The 19,773-nt window shown below is 35.2% G+C and overlaps 1 protein-coding gene across 4 annotated transcripts in view; it reads left to right on the forward strand.

Annotated features, from left to right (window-relative positions):
- LRCH2 (leucine rich repeats and calponin homology domain containing 2) overlaps positions 1-13,036 on the forward strand; it is a 99,225-nt gene extending 86,189 nt beyond the window's left edge. For all 4 annotated transcript variants that reach the window (XM_027609514.1, XM_027609515.1, XM_027609516.1 and 1 more), the window contains one exon: positions 10,285-13,036. In XM_027609514.1, the coding sequence (XP_027465315.1) occupies positions 10,285-10,404 (120 nt within the window). In that variant the 3' untranslated portion in view covers positions 10,405-13,036. The remainder of the gene's footprint in view (positions 1-10,284) is intronic.
- The last annotated feature ends 6,737 nt before the right edge of the window (positions 13,037-19,773 follow it).

Genomic DNA, 19,773 nt, shown 5'->3' on the forward strand with positions numbered 1-19,773 from the left:
AGTGTAATTGCTGGATTGTAGGATAGTACTGTTTTTAAACTTTTTTTTATTTTTAACTTTTTGAGGAATCTCCATACTGTTTTCCAGAGTGGCTGCACCAGTTTTCTTTCCCACCAACAGTATAAGAGGGTTCCCCTTTTTCCGCATCCTCACCAATATCTGTTGTTTCCTGTGTTGTTAATTTTAACCATTCTGACAGGTGTGAGATCATATCTCATTGTGGTTTTGATTTGTATTTCCTTAATGATGAGTGATGTTGAGCATCTTTTCATGTGTCTGCTAGCCATCTATCTCGATGTCTTCTTTGGAGAAATGTCTACTCATGTCTTCCCATTTTTTAACTGGATTCTTTTTTGGGTAAGTGTTATAAGTTCTTTATAGATTTTGGATACTAACCTTTTATCAGATATGTCATTTGCAAATATCTTCTCCCATTCCAAAGTCTGCCTTTTGCTTTTGTTGATTATTTCCTTCGCTGTGTAGAAGCTTTTTTCCTTGATGAAGTCCCAATAGCTTATTTTTGCTTTTGTTTCCCTTGCTTCAGGACACATACTGGTAAGAAATTGCTACACCCAGTGTCAAAGAGGTTACTGCCTGTGTTCTCTAGGATTTTGATGGTTTCCTGTCTCACATTTAGGTCTTTATTACATTTTGAATTTCTTTTTTTTGTGTTTGGTGTAAGAACATAGTCAAATTACATTCCTTTGCATGTTGCGGTCCAGTTTTCACAACACCATTTATTGAAGAGACTGTCTTTTTTCCATTGGATACTCTTTACTGCTTTGTCAAAGATTAGTTGACCATATAGTTGTGGTTCCATTTCTGGGTTTTCTGTTCTGTTCCATTGATCTGTGTTTCTGTTTTTGTGTATCATACTGTTTTGATCACTACAGGTTTGTAATAGAACTTGAAGTCTGGAATGGTGATGTCTCCAGCTTTGCTTTTCTTTTTCAAGATTGCTTTGGCTATTTGGGGTCTTTTCTGGCTCCATACAAATGTTAGGATTGTTTGTTCTAGCTCTGTGAAAAGTGCTGGTGGTATTTTGATAGGGATTGCATTCAGTGTGTAGATCGCTTTGGGTAGTGTGGACATTTTAACAATATTTGTTCTTCCGGTCCATGAGCATGGACTGTTTTCCATTTCTTTGTATCATATTCAATTTCTTTAATCAGTCTTTTATAGTTTACTTTGTCAAATATTTTTTCTGCACCTATTGACAGGATCATATGGTTCTTATCCTTTCTTTTATTAATGTGGTATATCACATTGATTGATTTGCTAATATTGAACCACTCTTGCAACCCAAGGATAAATCCCACTTGATCTTGGTGAATGATTCTTTTAATGTCCTGTTGGATTTGATTTGCTAGTATTTTGTTGAGAATTTTTCATCAGGGCTATTGGCCTGTAGCTCTCTTTTTATGTGGGGTCTTAGTCTGGTTTTAGAATCAAGATAATCCTGGCTTTGTAGAATGATTTTGAAAGTTTTCCTTCCATTTCTATTTTTTGGAATAGTTTGAAAAGAGTAGGTATTAAGTCTTTAAATATTTGTTAGAATTCGCCTGTGAGGCCCTGGCCCTGGAGTTTTGTTTATTGGGAGATTTTTGGTCACTGATTCAATTTCTTTGGTGGTTATTGGTTTGTTCAAGTGTTCTATTTTTTTCCTGTTTCAGTTTTGGTAGTTTATATATTTCTAGGAATTTATCCATTTCTTCCAGATTACCCAGTTTGTTGGAATATATTTTTTTATATTATTATCTTATAATTATTTGTATTTCTGTGGTGTTGGTTGTAACTTCTCTCTCATTCATGATTTTATTTGTGTCCTTTCTCTTTTCTTTTCTTTTTTTTTAAGATTTTATTTGTCAGAGAGAGAGAGAGAGAACAAGCAGGGGGAGTGGCAGGCAGAGGGAGAAGCTGACTTCCCACTGAGCAGGGAGCCCTATGTGGGCCTCCATCCTAGGACCCTGGGATCATGATCTGAGCTGAAGGCAGACGCTTAACTGACTTAGCCACCTAGGCACCCCAGTGTCATTCTTTTTGTACTTGTTGAGGGCTGATTTGTGGCCTAGTGTATAATCTATTCGGGAGAATGTCAAATATGCCCTTGAAAAGAATGTGTATTCTGCTGCTTTAGGCTGAAATGTTCTGGACATATCTCTTAAGTCCATCTGTTCCAGTGGGTCATTCAAAGGCATTGTTTCCTTGTTGAATTTCTGTTTAGATGATGTAAGTGGGGTGTTAAAGTTCCCTACTATTATTGTATTATTACCAATGAGTTCCTTTATGTTTGTTATTAATTGTTTTGTATATTTGGGTGCTCCCAAGGTGCGGGCATGATTGTTTAGATCTTGTTGGATAAAGCCCTTTATTATGATATAGTGCCCATCTTCATCTAATGTTACAGTCTTTGGTTTAAAATCTAGTCTTTCTGCTATAAGTATTGCTACTCCTGCTTTCTTTTGGCATCCATTACCATGGTCAGTGTTTCTTCATCCCCTCACTTTCAATCTGTAGGTGTCTTTAGGTTTAAAACGAGTCTCTTGTAGGCAGCATATATATGGGTGTTGTTTTTTTATCCGTTTTGACACCCTCTGTCTTTTGATTGGAGCTTTTAGTCCATTTATAGTCAGAGTAATTATTGATAGATACGAATTTAGTGCCATTTTATTACTTGTTTTGTCATTGTTTCTGGAGATTTTCTCTGTTCCTTTCTTCTCTTTGTTGCTTTTTGTCTTTCCCACTCAAAGAATCCCCTTTAATATTTCTTAAATCGCTGATTTAGTGGTCACCAACTCCTAGTTTTTGTTTTTCTAGGAAACTCTTTATCTCTCCTTCTATTTTGATTGATAGCCTTGCTGGATAGAGTATTCTTTGCTGCAGATTTTTCCCATTCAGCCTTTTGAATATATCATGCCACTTTTTTCTGGCCTGCCAAGTTTCTGGGGAAAGATCTTCTGCTAACTTTATTTGTCTTCCCATGTAAGTTAGGGACTTCATTTGTGTTGCTGATTTTAGGATTTTTACTTTATATTTCACAAATTTAACTACAATATGGCTTGGTGTTGGCTTGCTCTTGTTGATTTTTTTAAGGGATTTATGTATTTATTTGGATTTTATTTATTTATTTATTTATCCATCCTCTTGAGGGGGAGGTTGAGGGAGTGGGAGAGAACCTCCAGCAGACTCCCAACAGGGGGCTCGTCTCATGACCCTGAGATCATGATCTGAGCTGAAACCAAGAGTTGGGTGCTTGAACCACCCAGACATTCCTGCTTTTGTTGATTTTGATAGGAGTTCTCTGTGCCTTCTGGGTCTGTTTCCTTCCCCAGATTAGGGAAGTTTTCAGCTATAATTTACTCAAATAAATCTTCTGCCCCCTTTTCTCTCTTCTTCTTGGAATCCTATGATATAATTGTTAATGGTTTCATGGAGTCACTGAGTTGCCTTAATATACCTTTGTGATCCAAGATTTTTCTTACCTTATTTTGATCAGCTTCATTATTTTCCATAATTCTGTCTTATGTAACGCTTGTTTGTTCCTGTGCTTCTTCCATCCTTTGTACACCAGATGTATAAATGGTGTATTGTGGTCATTACACCTGTTGGTTTCGAATCTCAGTTATTTCATTTATCATTTCAGCCTCACTGGTTTTAAGCTCTTTTCCTCTGCAGTAAGGGTCTCTCTGATGTCTTCTTTGCTTTTCTCAAGCCCAGATAGTATCCTTATGATTGTTTCTTTATATTCTGGAACAGGCATATTATTTAATATCTGTTTCAATTAGATCCCTGGCCCTGACCTTTTCTTGTTCATTCTTTTGTATTTTAAAGATTTTCCTCTTTTATTTGAGAGAGAGAGAATGTGAGAGAGAGAGAGAGAGAGAGAGAGAGAGAGAGATCATGAGCGGGGGGGAGGGGTAGACGGAGAAGCAGACTCCCTGCTGAACAGGGAGCCCAACGTGGGGCTCAATCCCAGGACCCTGGGATCATGACCTGAGCCGAAGGCAGATGCTTAACCAGCTGAGCCACCCCAGGTGCCCCTTGTTCATTCTTTTGTGTTGAATTCTTCTGTCTTGGGATTTTTTCTAGGTCTCTTTTCTCTCTGTGTTAGGAAAGCCTATTATCTTTCCTGCTTCTGAGATTAAAGGCTTTATGAAGAAGAGGTCATATAATGTCCAGGGCTCTTCAGGAAGTGTCTCTGGTGTATGCTGCGTGCAGTCTGCTGCTGTGTTATGGCTGGTCTGTCCCTCAAATCAGTCCTGTATAGAGTTTCTCCTTGCTTGCAGTGGGGAGTATGTTTAGACCTTGGCCAGAGTGTGGCGAGTTTTAACTAGGTGTGTTCTGGTCTGCTTGTTAAAAGAGACCTAATGCTATTTCTGCCACAGCTGACGCTTTGCAGAATTTTATGGTGTGTAGATACGGTACATGTGGAGGTTTGTGCTGGTCATCTGGGGGAGGGACCTGTGCTGCTATGGGCTCTCAGACACACTTGTCCTGGAAAAGCAGTACCAGAAGAGCACATGGTGATGGGGCTTGGTGTAAGCAATTTAGGCAGCCATTGTTGGCACTGTGCTGCTTCCTGAAGTTAGTTTATGCTGAGGGGTGGTGGCATGAAATGGCACCAGCCAGCTCCTTTGTCCCTGGAGAGGCAATGCCAACCCTCTCAGATGTGCCTTGAGAAGGGGAACCACAGATTACACAGTCTGCCCCCGGTTAGCTGCTTGCGTTCTGTACAGTAGCACTGCAACCCTCAGGGCTTTATACCAGCCATGTCATAGACCTCTAACATGCCAGTATGTGAGCCCCACTGACTGCAACAAGTCCTTAAAATCGGCCCCTCTCCTTTTCCCTGTCAGTGGCTTTAGGGAAGTGTTTTCCTTGTGTGACCCCCTTTGTGCTCCTCTCTCTCCCTCTCACATCTCTCTGTGACCAGGGCTCCCTCTCCTCTGTAGCACTCAAGATCCTTTTCTCCACCAAACCACATCTCCGTACCTCCGACCTTCCATGATGTGGTCTCCTCTCTCCCTCTGGTTGTGCAGTTTGTTTTTTTAGTCCTCAGATCAATTTCTTGGGTACTCAGAACGATTTGATATTTATCTAGCTGTGTTCCAGTAACGAGGCAAGCCTAGGGTCCTCCTCATACACCACCATCTTAGGTCCTCCCTAGACTATTTTTATCACCCCAGAAACTTCTTACCCATTAGTAGTCTCCCCTCCCATTCCCCCCACCATTCTTTCTCTATGGATTTGCCTCTTCTGGACATTAGTATAAATCAAGTCATACAGTATGGGATCTTTTGTGTCTGCTTTTTTTCATTTTGTATAATGTTTTCAAGGTTCATCCATGTTGTAGCATAAAGCAGTACTTCAGTTCTTCATATGCTTGAATATTTTATTGTATGTATGTACCACATTTTATTTATAATTCATAAGTTGATGGACATTTGGGCTGTTTTCACTCATTGTTTATTATCAATAATGCTGCTGTGAACACTCATGAACAAATTTTTTTTTTTTGAACACTTGTTTCAGCTTTCTTTGTTTTATAACTAGGAGTGGAATTGCTAGGTTATATGGTTACTCTTTGTTTATCTTTGAGTTTATCTTTGATTATTTTTCAATTTACATTTCTACCAGTGTTTGAGGATTCTAATTTGTCCAAATTCTCATCAACAATAATTAATAATAATTATCTTTTTGATTTTACCCATCCTTGTGGTGTGAAGTGATAGGTATCTCATTGTGGTTTTAATTAGCATTTCCCTAATGGCTAATGATGTTGGACATATTTTCATGTGCTTATTGACTATTTGTATATATTCTCTGGAGAATTGTCTTTTCAAATCCTTGGCCCATTTGTTAATTGGATTATTCAGTTTTTTCTTGAGTTTTAGGTGTTTTTAATATAATCCAGATATAAGTACTTTATTTTTTTTTTTTTAAGATTTTTAAAATGTATTTGACAGAGAGAGAGACAGTGAGAGAGGGAACACAAGCAGGGGGAGTGGGAGAGGGAGAAGCAGGCCTCCCGTGGAGCAGGGAGCCCGAGGCGGAACTCGATCCCAGGACCCTGGGATCATGACCTGAGCTGAAGGCAGACGCTTAACAACTGAGCCACCCAGGCACTCCTCAGATATAAGTACTTTATGAGATATATGATTTACAAATGTTAGCTGTTGGTTTTCTTAGAGATGAACTGTATCAGGTTGAGAAAATTCCTTTCAATTTCCAGTTGCTCAGAGTTCTTATCAGCAGTGGATGTTGAATATTGTCAGTTGCTTTTTCTACAGCTAATGAGATGATAACATCCTTTTTCTTTCACAATATTGTGACTTACCTTGGTTGATTTTCAGATATTAAGTCAAACCTGGATTCTTGGGATAAACCTTGGTCATTATAGATTTTGTTGTTTTTATATTGTTGAATTCAGTTTGCTAAAATTTTGTTTAGACTTTTTACATCTATCTTCATGGGGATAATGGTCTTTAGTTTTCCTTTATTATATATAACATATATTAATATATATAATAATATATATTATATATTATTAATATCTTTGCCTGACTTTTAGTGTCAAGGTAATGTTGACCTCATGGAATAGCTTAGGAAGTATTCCCTGCTCTTCACTTTTCCTGAAGATTTTGTGTAGAATTGATATTATTTCCTTTAAAAATATTTAGTCAAATTCTTTAGGGAATCCATCTGGGCCAAGGGTTTTCGTTTTTGGAAGGTTTTTAACTACAATTTTAATTTCTTTAATAGATACAGGGCTGTTCTGGTTTTCTCTTTCTTCTTGCACGAGTTTTGGTATACTATCTTTCAAAGATTTTGTCTATTTTTCTTTTTTTAATTTCATTTATTTATTTGACAGAGACACAGCAGAGAAGGAACACAGGCAGGGGGAGTGGGAGAGGGAGAAGCAGGCTCCCCGCTGAGCAGGGAGCCTGATGTGGGGCTTGATCCCAGGACCCCGGGATCATAACCTGAGCCGAAGGCAGATGCTTAACCGACTGAGCCACCCAGGCGCCCCGTCTTCTTCTTACAAAGTTGTTTATAATGTCCCCTTATTATCAACTTAGTATTTGTAGAATCTCTTGTGATGTTACTTCTTTTATTCCTGATATTGATAAATTGTGTATTTTCTCTTTTTTCTTCTGATTAACCTAGTTAGAGGTTTATGAATTTTTAGAAATTTTCTCAATGAGCTAATGTTTTGTTTCACTGATATTTTTTCTATTTTTTTCTGGGTTTTATTTTATTGTTTTCCTCTCTCAACTTCATATGTTCTTTCTTTCTGCTTGCCATTGGTTTAATTTGTTCTTTTTCTATCCTCTAAGGTGGAAGCTGAGGTCATTGATTTGAAACACTTTCTTTTCTAACATTTCAGTGGTTATTTGAAATAAATAAGCAAAACATTAGGAGGGCAACAGATGTTGTGAAAATGGAGATAAGAAGATAGCTTTTGAGAATGTTTCTGATAAATGGGATATTACCAGTAGTATTTGGTGAATGGTTTATGGGAATAAGGAAGAAAGAAAAGATTATTATGGAAAAAAAAGAAAAGATTATTATGATTTCCAGGTGTATGTTGAGAGAGACTGAATAGTGTATTACTCACTGAGGTATAGAATGTAAAAGGACAAGTTAATTTAGTGATGGAATAATTCTGCTGTGGACACATTGATTTTGATGTTTGTTGAACATCCATTTGCCTATATCGAGTTCATATTTGTTTCCAGAGCTCAGTAGAGAGATCATGGCAGGAAATAAAGATTTGAAAGTAATCAGGATAGAAGATATAGTTGTTACTATTTGGGAATAGGAGCCCAGTCTTGCCAAGGCTTCCCATGTTTCAAGAAACAGTGGATTTAGGGGCTCCTGGGTGGCTCAGTCGGTTAAGCGTCTGCCTTTGGCTCAGGTCATGATCCCAGGGGAGTCCTGCACTGGGCTCCCAGCTCAGTGGGCAGCCTGCTTCTCCTTCTCCCTCTGCCTGTTGCTCCCCCTGCTAGTGCTTGCTTGCTCTCTCTCTCAAATAAATAAATAAAATCTTTAAAAAAAACAGTGGATTAAAAAAATATATATAATGTTTTGGGACTCCTGGGTGGCTCAGTCAGTTAAACATCCAACTCTTGATTCAGCTCAGGTCATGATTTCAGTTCTGAAATCGATTCCTGCATGGGGCTTCCCACTCAGCAGGGAGTCTGCTTGGGATTCTTTCTCTCTCTCTCAAATAAAGAAAATCTTAAAAAAATGTAATGTTTCTAGATTTGTAAAATACTGTGCTAACCAAGTATAATACAGTTATAAACCAGATGGGTCCTGTAGATGGTCTGTTTGCTATTCACTCTATCCATTACTAGCTTATTTTCCTGAGATGAATGGGTGTCCCAACTGAAGCAGTGGACTGCATTGTTTCTTCAGAAATAGCTACCAAGTTTATTTGATGATATGCACATGCATGCAACCCTTCAGTTAACCCTTGCAGTTTTGATAAAGTTTTGAGAATACCAAAGAGAGGATATAGTCTAAAAGAGAAGAGGTGAAGACAGAACCCTTGAAAACATTAAGAATGTTAGAAGAGGGGCGCCTGGCTGGCTCCTTCGGTAGAGCATGTGGCACTTAATCTTGGGGCTGTGAGTTTGAGTCCCACGTTGGGAGTAGTGATTACTTACAAAAAAGAAAAAAAAAGAAAGAATGTTAGAGTAGAATCAGTGAAGGCTAATGAAAACCTAATGCAAAGTTGCTTCTAAACCTTCTTTCTTACAGAATTGTGAAGATCAAATGACATGTGATGTGCTTATAAGAGTAGGTAGTTGTTACTTACCAAATTCTACGTCACTGGAACTAAGAAGCAACAAAACCACTAGCAGCTGGAGGGAAGTAACCTTAAGATAAAAAAAGTACTGAATCTCTTCAGAACTAGTAGAATGAATGAACCAGAGCAGCCAATTTTGTACAGGCCTGAAGAGTTTACAAACCACTTCTACCACCAGACTATTCACTTTATTTCTCACACAGTCCTGTCTTCAGGATAAATAAAGTGAGTCTCAGGGAATTTTATTATCTTTAATACTTAATATCTCATGGCCCTTAGATGTCCTGGCTGGAAATGTAGTGCTCTTTCTACTCCAGCAGAAGAGCTTAGGGAACATCTAGCATGACTGTCTCACTTTAAAATATTTGCTTATGTGGGTCAGACCAGTCTCAGATCAAAACACAGCCGTAAAATAGAATCCCATACCATTAAAATCTATTGAAACAGCCATTTTAGAAGTAGAATTTACACAATGAGATATCATCTCACATCTGTTAGAATGGCTATCACCAGAAAGACAAAATGTTGGTGAGGATGTTGAGAAAAGGGAACCTTCATATCCTGTTGGTGGGAATGTAAATTGGTATAACCATTATGGAAAACCATATGCAGGGTCCTCAAAAAATTAGAAATACGATAAGATCCAGCAATTCTACTTCTGAGTGTTTATCCAAAGAAAACAAAAATACCAATTCAAAAGATATATGCATCCCTGTGGTCATTGTGGCATTATTTACAATAGCCAGGATATTGAAGCAACCTAAGTGTCCTTCAACTGATGAATAGATACAGATGTGGTATATATATATACAATGGAATACTACTCAGCCATAAAAAGAATGAAATCTTGCCATTTGTGACATGGATGGACCTTGAGGATATTAGATATTATGATAAGCAAATTATGTCAGAGAGAGAAAAACAAATCCTGTATGTTTTCACTTACATGTGGAATCTAAAAAAACCAAATGAACAAACAAAATGTACTTTATAGATACAGAGAATAAAATAGTGTTTGCCAGAGGAGAGTAGGTGAAATCAGGTGATGGGGGCTCAAGAGGTACAAACTTTCAGTTATAAAATAAGTAAGTCATGGGGGTAATGTACCGCATAGTGACTATAGTCATTAATATTGTAGAGTATACTTAGAGTTGCCAAGAGAGTAAATCCTAAAAGTTAACTTTGTATGGTGATGGATGGATGGTACTAGACTTATTGTGGTGATTATTTTGTATTATACTGTATACATATTTCAAATCATTATGTTTTACACCTGAAACCAATATAATGTTGTATGTGAATTACACCTCAATAAGAGAATTAAAAAATTAGAATTTAATTTAATTAGTATGATATACTTTTTACTTGACATTTTACAGGAAATGTTTTAAAAATCCAGTTCTGACTTGTTTAGGCTTTACTGCACTATAAAAGACAAATGTTCTGATATCATTTATTTTGTTTTTCAGGAAAGACTCTGTTTGCCTCATCATATTTTGGAAGAGAGAGGTCTTGTGAAAGTCGGTGTCACAGTTCAGGCTCTTCTTGAATTACCTACAACCAAGGCATCTCAGCTTTCTACAGCTTGATGTAACATTTCAAAATTATAAGTGTATAGTTGCATTTATTTGAAGTGATTTCAGATATCTCAAATTCATGATAAGAATGTCTAATCAAAGATAATTTTATTAGGTCAAGCCTTAGGTTTAAAAAAATCATGTTAAAACATCAAAATTAAATTTGAATTGCCCAAACTTCTTTTGGGGGAAAACTGGATTAACTTAATGAGAGTTTTTGGTAAATTCAAATTCTCTTTTTACTAAGTCAGTTGATAACCTTGATTATTTTTCAAAAACCAGATTGATACTAAATTTAAAATGTGGTTTCAATTTAATAATCACATTAGGTTTAATTTTTTATATCATAGCATACTAGTAAACACCTGGATGAGGTAATCATTTTTTTACCGATTTAAAACTATTCTATATTTGAGTTATTTAATACACTTCTAATTCTAGTTTATACACAGTTTCTTCAATCTTTGGTCTTAGTTTTCTAGAAAAAAATGAGTAGAAAATGCAGAACTCTGGCTTTATATTAAATTCTTTTAGTATTATAGGTTGGTGCCAAAATATTTTCAGTTGTACTGTAGATTGTTTACATGTGAAGTGCCTGTGTAATTGATGACTCTTATATAGTCTTAAGCATTTTTGCAATTTCTTTTTATGTATTAATGGAATCAATGGAACTTTAAAATATTTTAGTAGATTTTGTAAGGTCAGTAATATGTGAGGATTTAAATGTGCCTCACATTGTGACATCTGTGGTTTTTTATTTAGTACATTGCAGTTTTCCTAAAATTGGTTATGTCATGTTGTCAAAAAAAAAAAACCCAATGTTAATATGCTTAATTTATGCTATTTAATTTTGCAAAACTTAATCATCTTTTAAAATGTATTATTTGAAGAATATTTTATTTCTGTATTGAAAACATTACACAAAGCAGTAAGGTTTTTGAGAAGTAGCAAAGTACTAATTACCAAGGACATTTTGATAAAACTGCCAAAGTTTGGGTTTATGTCTTGACTTTCAGTAGCATTATGTCAGTATACTGCCATTAGTTTTATTCAGATTCAGAGAGCAGCCGTTGAAGAATAGGTTTTTATTTGAAATCTGGCCATCTGTGGATCCTGTAAGTCTTATGATCCTCAATTAACAAGATGTCGAATTAAACACAGACCATTCTATATATATTTTCATAAGTATACTATGTTATAAAGTCCTTGTTTAATTTGGAGATAGATAAATTTATGTTGGTAGTAGTGCAGGAATTTTTCAAAAACATTACTGTAATGAATACTCAGTTTGGTATAGAAGAACCTTAGTATAATTACTTTTGTAGTAGCCAAGCAAGTACCATATCTTAAATATGTGATTATTTGCACTTGTTACCTCTTAATATGGATGCAACTTATTAAAAGTGTTGACCTGGGTATTTCAAAGGGTATATATAAAAGGTAAAAACTAGTGTGCCAAATGGTATATAAGGGTTGGTTTAGGAACAACTCAACTTTTTTTGATCAGTTGGCATGAAGCCATATAATTAAATTTTGGCATTAGAATACAGATGTGTTCTTTACATTCCCCGAGTGTGAAATTGGAGCTTTTAAAGAATTAAAGCTTCTTATGACTATAAGGTTTAAAAATTAAATTATTAGTAACTTATTACTTTAAATATTTGAGCTAATTAGTTACTATTTTTCAGTTGGATCTAAAAAAAAAACTTCATTGGCATAATCAGTCTCCCTAGTGAAAACTTGGGTAATAAAGGTAAGAAATGGCAAATAAATATCTTAAGTTGTTAGTTTTTATTGTAGAAATTTGACAATGTTACAAGTGACCAGTAAAAGCTACAGCAATCATTCATACTGCTTTTATATTTATCATGCTGTAGGAGTCCTGTTATTAATCAACCTAGATGTTATTTTACAAGTATTTTCCTGTTTCATATCATTGAAATATTAGTGAAATTATAGGCTATTTCCTTATTGCATTTCACTTACTTGTCAGACCTTAAAGGGAAAATATACCAGAACGTTATAGTAACATTCTTTACTGCAAAGCAAAATTCCATTTAAGATGGGTCCATCTGAGGTCTATATCATGTCAGTTTATTTACTATACTGCCAGAAAGCAACACCACCTCTAAGTCAGTTTCTCACATAGTTCCCAAGGACACATTTTACCAAGGCTCTGATGTAATTCTTTTATTAGTTTTTAAATAAGTGTAAATTTTATTCTAAATGGTTCTTACGGTTATTTTATATTTACTTCATCAGTTATTGAATTAAGAATGATTATAATTTTTTGAATTGGATTTGTGATTTGAAGAGGGTTAAATAATCAAACTGAAATATTTTATTAGGCCCTAAAAATGTAGTAGGTAGCTACTTCTGCTAAATTTTATTACTGTATGGCACAAGAAAGAAGTGATGTTGGATATGTTAGAATTGAGATAAGGAGTAAAAATGCATTACCATTTGTTTAATAATTATCTCTACAGAATGCTAGTTTATTGACTTTTCTAAGTGAATTTTTTGAAGAATTCAGAAATCTTTGTATTGGTCACAGATCTATCATAATTGATTTTCTGATGCATTTAAAAATAAATGGAACACTAAATGTATATTACCGATGCAAACTGTGGATAAAGTTGAATGAAAAAATTAAAGTCTGAGATTTTTTTTCTCCCTCTCTACCTCTTCTCTCAACATCACAGCATCCATCTTTTCTAGGTATTTGGTAGCTTGTGTCTATATTCTCTACTATGGAAAAATAGACTTGAAGAGGATATTCCACGTAAGTTGTTTAAGAGTCCAGATTCTCTTTACATCATGTTATTTTCAGTAGATAATGTTTTCTTTAAAACACAATTTCCTAAGATATCTTCACAAAATAAATCACCTTTATATAAGTTAAACTCTTTATATATATGTAAGTGTCAGATAAACCTTTACATAAAATAAAAGATAGGATAGGTCAAATTTTGATTATTTGTATTGTAGGTTTTAGTGTTAGGTATATGATTGAGTTAACCTTAAGCAATTTGATTAAAAAATAATTTTCCATTTTCAAGTAATTCTAGTTTTTAAAAATTCCACATATTTTATTAAAATGACTGTCATTTATTCATAATTGTTGCCCATCCTAAAAGTGGAAGGTTATTCAGGTAAATAATATTAAAGATTATATTGCCCCTGTTTTATAGTTACTCACCCTAAAGCCTCAGATTTAAAGACGTACTTAAGTAAGTAAATATTAGGCATAAGTTGTTTGAAAAGTACTCTAGGTTTATCATAGAATTTTGAATTGTCTTTATTTGCTTTAGTAAATTTTGACATTGTACATGGAATGGTTCTAAGTTTCTCAGGAACCTATCTCAGCATCCAGAGTCCTCTGAGAGACTGGGTTCCCTTTGATATGTTACTGTATATTGAATTAATTTGGAAATGCCTAGATATCTTCTGTTCCTTAAGGCATAATCTCTTCTATTTCTGCATTTTAAAACATGACAAAAGTCCCTATGTTTATGGTGTTTAAATAGCTTGAAATTTCCACAGTGTGTGTTTGTGTTTTATGCAAGGCTCCAGATGTTTTAGCAAGTAGGGTCTTACTGGAAAATCAGAGTTTTTAGAAGTTATGAGAATTCTGACGTCAGTAGTTTAGGATGGGAAGTTGCTGATTGAGTCATTTAAAAGTTATCATAATTTGTAAAAAGAAGATTCTTTAAAATTATCTTTAAAAAAATTTGAAGAAATTACTGTGAACTATTTTCTTTGATTCTCAAATATATAATTTTTATTACCCTGCCACTTTAAGATTAGGAAAAATTAATTCATTTTTATGCTATTAATATTCATCAAGTGTCTGCCTAAATAAGTGAGATATATATTAGGTGTATTCATATGCAAATGTTTAAATAGAAATAGATTTTTCAGATGGCAAATTGAATTTTCTAGAACTTTGTTCAGGTATCTCAGTAACTTCTAATGCAAAGAAATAAAAAGTAATGCTGTATAATTTATGAAGTTATAATTAAAATTATGCTATAGGACAGTGATTCTTACACTCTAATATGCATATCGATCACCTAGTGACCTTATTGGCCAAATAACAGTTGATTCAACAGTTCAAGGATGGGGTTTGAGATCCTGCATTTCTAAGAAGCTCCCAAGTGATGCTGATCCTGCTGCTCCAGTGACCAGTTTTAGTAATAAGGCTTTATGGTTGTTCAAGCTTTATATTAATATCAGTTTATTATATAATAGTAGCTTGATATTTTAAGTGATGCTTCAAGGTCATTATAACAGGTACTTAACATTTTTTAATAGGTCTCTCTTCTGAATTGTGTTCTACTTCATTAAGGACTTTTAGATTTTCTTTTATGGCTTTAATTATTTTTTAAGGTCTTATTTTAGTTCCAGTTAACATATGGTGTTATATTAGTTTCAGGTGTACAATATATTGATTCAACAATTCTGTACATCACCTGGTACTTATCATGACAACTGCACTCCTTAATTCCCATCACCTGTTTGATCCATTTCCCCAAACCCCCCCTTCTTTTATGGTTTTAAAAGATGTGCTTTATGCTCTGATTAATATTATTTCATATTTTTATTTTCTTTCAAAAATCTATTTTAAACACACATGACCATGTAATTTTTATTTTTTTTTAAAGATTTTATTTATTTATTTGACAGAGAGACAGGGAACACAAGCAGGGGGAGTGGGAGAGGGAGAAGCAGGCTTCCCGCTGAGCAGGGAGCCAGATGCGAGGCTCGATCCCAGGGATCACGACCCGAGCCAAAGGCAGACGCTTAACGACTGAGCCACCCAGGCACCCCGACCATGTAATTTTAAAGTAAATTAGTCACATGAATAATAAGACATGTATTTATAAAATCCAAACAAGTTAATATAATGTTAAATTAGCAAATATTAATGCATAACACCTTCCTTTTTTGGAATGCTTAGAAAACTACACCAATTTTTCATGGTCTTGATGTTAGTCCATTCTCCTCTTGCTAGGCAGCAACTCCCCTTTTGCTTTTAAGCTCAGAGCATACTTACTCTTTTAGGCTACCATGGTGAATGTAAAATTTGAGCCATATACAACACATATTTAATTTTAAATATTTATAATTTTTTTTATCAGAGTTGAAATTTTTAATTACAGATTATATCGTCTCCCAACAAATGGGTAAAGGTATTTATTTCATTCTTTTTTTATGGTAAATTGTATTGATTTAAAACGACTTAAAACATTTGGAATCATTTATTTTAATGCCTTCCAAAGCATGTGGTATCATCCACTAAAAAACAAATTAAAATCCAAGTTATCCTGAATTACCAAGGGCAGCTGAATATCTTCTGTGGGAAGATAACTCATTTACTCTGAAGAAAATGTGGGAAAGTTAATAATTAAATATAAAGAAAGGAGGGAGAGCAGAATCATGTGAAGCATTGAACTAGATGCTTTTTTATAATTGAATTATAAATAATTTATATATTTTTACTTATGTTTATCTCTTTCATAATCTTTAAAATTTAAGGTTAGTATTAGTAGAAATTAGTATAATGCCATAACCCAAATTATAAAATTGCACTTAATTTTATATTATCATGTTCATTAGTGAAGAAACATGTATGAAATATACATTTTTTACAAAATGTACAAATATACCAAATATACAAATGTACCAATATACAAAATATTGTTATAATTTCTTGTTATTCTGTACCACCAAAGTTTCCAGGTTTTTTTAAATGTAAGGAATAGTTAATGATATACTCTTAGGTATAATCATAAAAAATTTAATGCCGTAAAAGGTTTTAGAATTTGTGTACTGCTGCTCTTCTATTCTTCAGACTAGGAAGCTGTGGCCTAGAATTATAGGATAGAGAGGCCAAAAATAAATCCATACCTATATGGTCAATTAATCTGTGACAAAGGAGAAAGTACAATGAGGAAAAGACAGTCTTTTCAATTAATAAAAAAAAAAAAAACCTCAAAATGGATTAAAGACCTAAATGTGTGAGACATAAAACTATAAAACTCTGGAAAGAAGAAATAGTAATTTCTTGGACATTGGTCTTAGCAACATCATTTATGAACGTGTCTCCTCAGGCGAGGAAAACAAAAGCAAAAATAAACTATTGGGACAACACCAAAAGGCTTTTCCACATTGAAGGAAATCATAAAACAAAAAAGCAACTTACTGAGTGGAGAAGATATTTGCAAATGATATGTTCAATAAAGGGTTAATATCCAAAATATATGTAGAAATTATACCACTAAACGCAACACTAAAAAACCCCAGACAATCCAGTTACCAGATAGCAGAGGTTGATAAGTTCTTTATAGATTTTCCATGCTAACCCTTTATCAGATATGTCGTTTGCAAATATCTTCTTCCATTCTGATAATTGCCTGTTAGTTTTGTTGATTGTTTCCTTCACCGTGCAGAAGCTTGTTATCTTGATGGAGTCCTAATAGTTCATTTTTGCTTTTGTTTCCATTGCCTCAGGAGATCTGTCTAGTAAGAAGTTGCTATGGCCAATGTCAAAGAAGTTACTGCCTGTGTTCTCCTCTTGGATTTTGATGGTTTCCTGTCTCACATGTAGGTTTTTAATCCATTTTGAATTTCTTTTTGTGTATCATGTAAGAAAGTGGTTCAGTTTCATTTTCTGCATGTGGCTGTCCAGTTTTCCCAACACCATTTGTTGAAGAGACTGTCTTTTTTCCATTGGATATTCTTTCCTCCTGCAAAGTCTATAAAGAATTTATCAAACTCAACACCCAAAAAACAAATACTCCTGTTAAGAAATGGGCAGGCGACATGATTAGACATTTTTCCAAAGAAGACATCCAGATGGCTAACAGACACATGAAAAGATACTCAGCATCACTCATCATCAGAGAAATATGAATCAAAACTACAATGAGATACCACCTCACACCTGTCAGATTGGCTAAAATTAGCAACACAGGAAACAACAGGTGTTGGCAAGGATGCAGAGATAGGGGAACACACTTACACTGTTGGTGGAAAGGCAAACTGGTGCAACCACTCTGGAAAACAGTATGGAGGTTCCTCAAAAAGTTAAAAATAGAACTACCCTATGACCCAGCAATTGCATTACTAGGTATTTACACATAGGATACAAAAATGCTGACTCAGAGGGGCACATGCACCCCGATGTTTATAGCAGCATTATCAACAATGGTCAAATTATGGACAGAGCCCAAATGTCCATCCACTGATGAATGGATAAAGAAGATGTGGTATATATACACGATGGAGTGTTACTCAGCCATAAAATAGAATGAAATCTTGCCATTTGCAATGACATGGATGGAGCCAGAGGGTACTATGCTAAGCAAAATAAGTCAGAGAAAAATACCATATGATTTCACTCATGTGGAATTTAGAGACAAAACAGATGAACATAGGGGGTAGGAGAAAAGTAGAGACTCTTAACTATAGGGAACAAACTGAGGGTTGCTGGAGGGGAGGTGGGCAGGGGGATGGGCTAAATGAGTGATGGGTATTAAGGAGGGCACTTGTGATGAGCAGTGGGTGTTATATGTAAGTGATGAATCACTAAATTCTACTCCTGAGACTAATATTGCACTATATGTTAACTAACTAGAATTTGTCTTTTTAAAAGATTTATTTATTTATTTGAGAGAGAGGGAGTGGGGAGGAGGGGCAGAGGGAGAGGGAGAGAGAGACAATCTCAAGCAGACTCCCTGCTGAGCATGGAGCTCAACTCGGGGCTCAGTCCCAGGACCCCAAGACCATGAACTGAGCCAAAATCAAGAGTTGGATGCTCAACTGACTGAGCCACCCAGGAGCCCCACTAACTAGAATTGAAATGGAAATTTGAAACATTAAAAAAAATGAACAGAGGACCTGAACAGACATTTTTCCAAAAAGGACATACAGATGGTTGACAGACACATGAAAAGATGCTCAGCATCACTCATCATCAGGGAAATGCAAAACCACAATGAGATATCACCTCAGATCAGTCAGAACGGCTAGAATCAAAAAGACAAGACATAGCAAGTGTTGGCAAGGATGTGGAGAAAAGGGAACCCCTCATGCATTATTGGTGGAAATGTAAGTTTGTGCAGCCACTATGGAAAACACTATGCAGGTTCCTCAAAAAATTAAAAATAAAAATACTATATGTTCCAGGGGCCCCTGGGTGGCTCAGTCAGCGAAGCGTGTGCCTCTGGCTCAGGTCATGATCTCAGGGTCCTGGGATCCAGCCCCGTGTCGGGCTCCCTGCTCAGTGGGGAGTCTGCTTCCCTGTCTTCCTCTGCCTCTCCCCCTTGCTTGTGCTTGCTCTCTCTCTCTCTCTGTCAAATAAATAAATACAATCTTTAAAAAAATACTATATTATCCAGTAATTCCACTTCTGGATATCTGCCGAAAGAAAACAAAAATGCTAATTTGAAAAGATATATGCATCTCTGTGTTTATCGCAGCATTATTTATAATAGTCAAGATATGGAAGCAACCTAAATGTCCATTGATAGATAAATGGATAAAGGGGTGTGTGTGTGTGTGTGTGTGTGTGTGTGTGTGTGTGATGGAATATTAGCCATAAGAAAGAATGGGATCTTGCCTTTTGTGACAACATGGATGGACCTTGAGGTTATTAAGCTAAGTGAAATAAGTCAGACAGAAAAAGACAAATACCACATGATTTCACTTACTGTGGAATTCAAAAAACAAACGTACAAAAAAAAAAACACCAGACTCTTAAATACAGAGAACAAACTGGTGGCTACCAGAGGGAAGTTGGGTGTGGGGATGGGTGAAATAGATAAAGGGGTACAAACTTCCAATTATAAATAAGCCACAGGGATGAGAAGTACAGCATAGGGAACATAGCCAATAATATTGTAATAACATTGTATGGTGGCAAATGGTAACTATATTTATCATGGTGAGCTTTGAGTACTGTACAGAAATGATGAATCAATATGTTATACATCTGAAACTAACATAACATTGTATGTAGTTCTACTTTAATAATAAAAAAAACCCCACTTTTCAAGCATTTACTGTATACCAGTGTTGCTGTTGTAGGCCCTAGTGGTATGGAGATGATGAAGACACAGTCTTTTTGTTCAGAGCTTTACAAGGTAAATCTGTTGCTGGTTTCTGGCTGATGCATTAAAAAAGATATTTAATGTACATTTATAATATTAAATTTTGCTGTTGAAATTGAGCATTCTTCATGCTCATGTTTTGCAATCCAAGTTTTAACATTTACCTGCCAGTATTACAGTTGTCATTGAAAATTAATTTCTGCTTGTTGGTCCCAACAATCCTGTTTCTTTGAAAAATAATCCTATTTAGTTTGAATAATTGTATATT

This window comes from Zalophus californianus, chromosome X (genome assembly GCF_009762305.2).
Source record: "Zalophus californianus isolate mZalCal1 chromosome X, mZalCal1.pri.v2, whole genome shotgun sequence".
NCBI lineage: Eukaryota > Metazoa > Chordata > Mammalia > Carnivora > Otariidae > Zalophus > Zalophus californianus.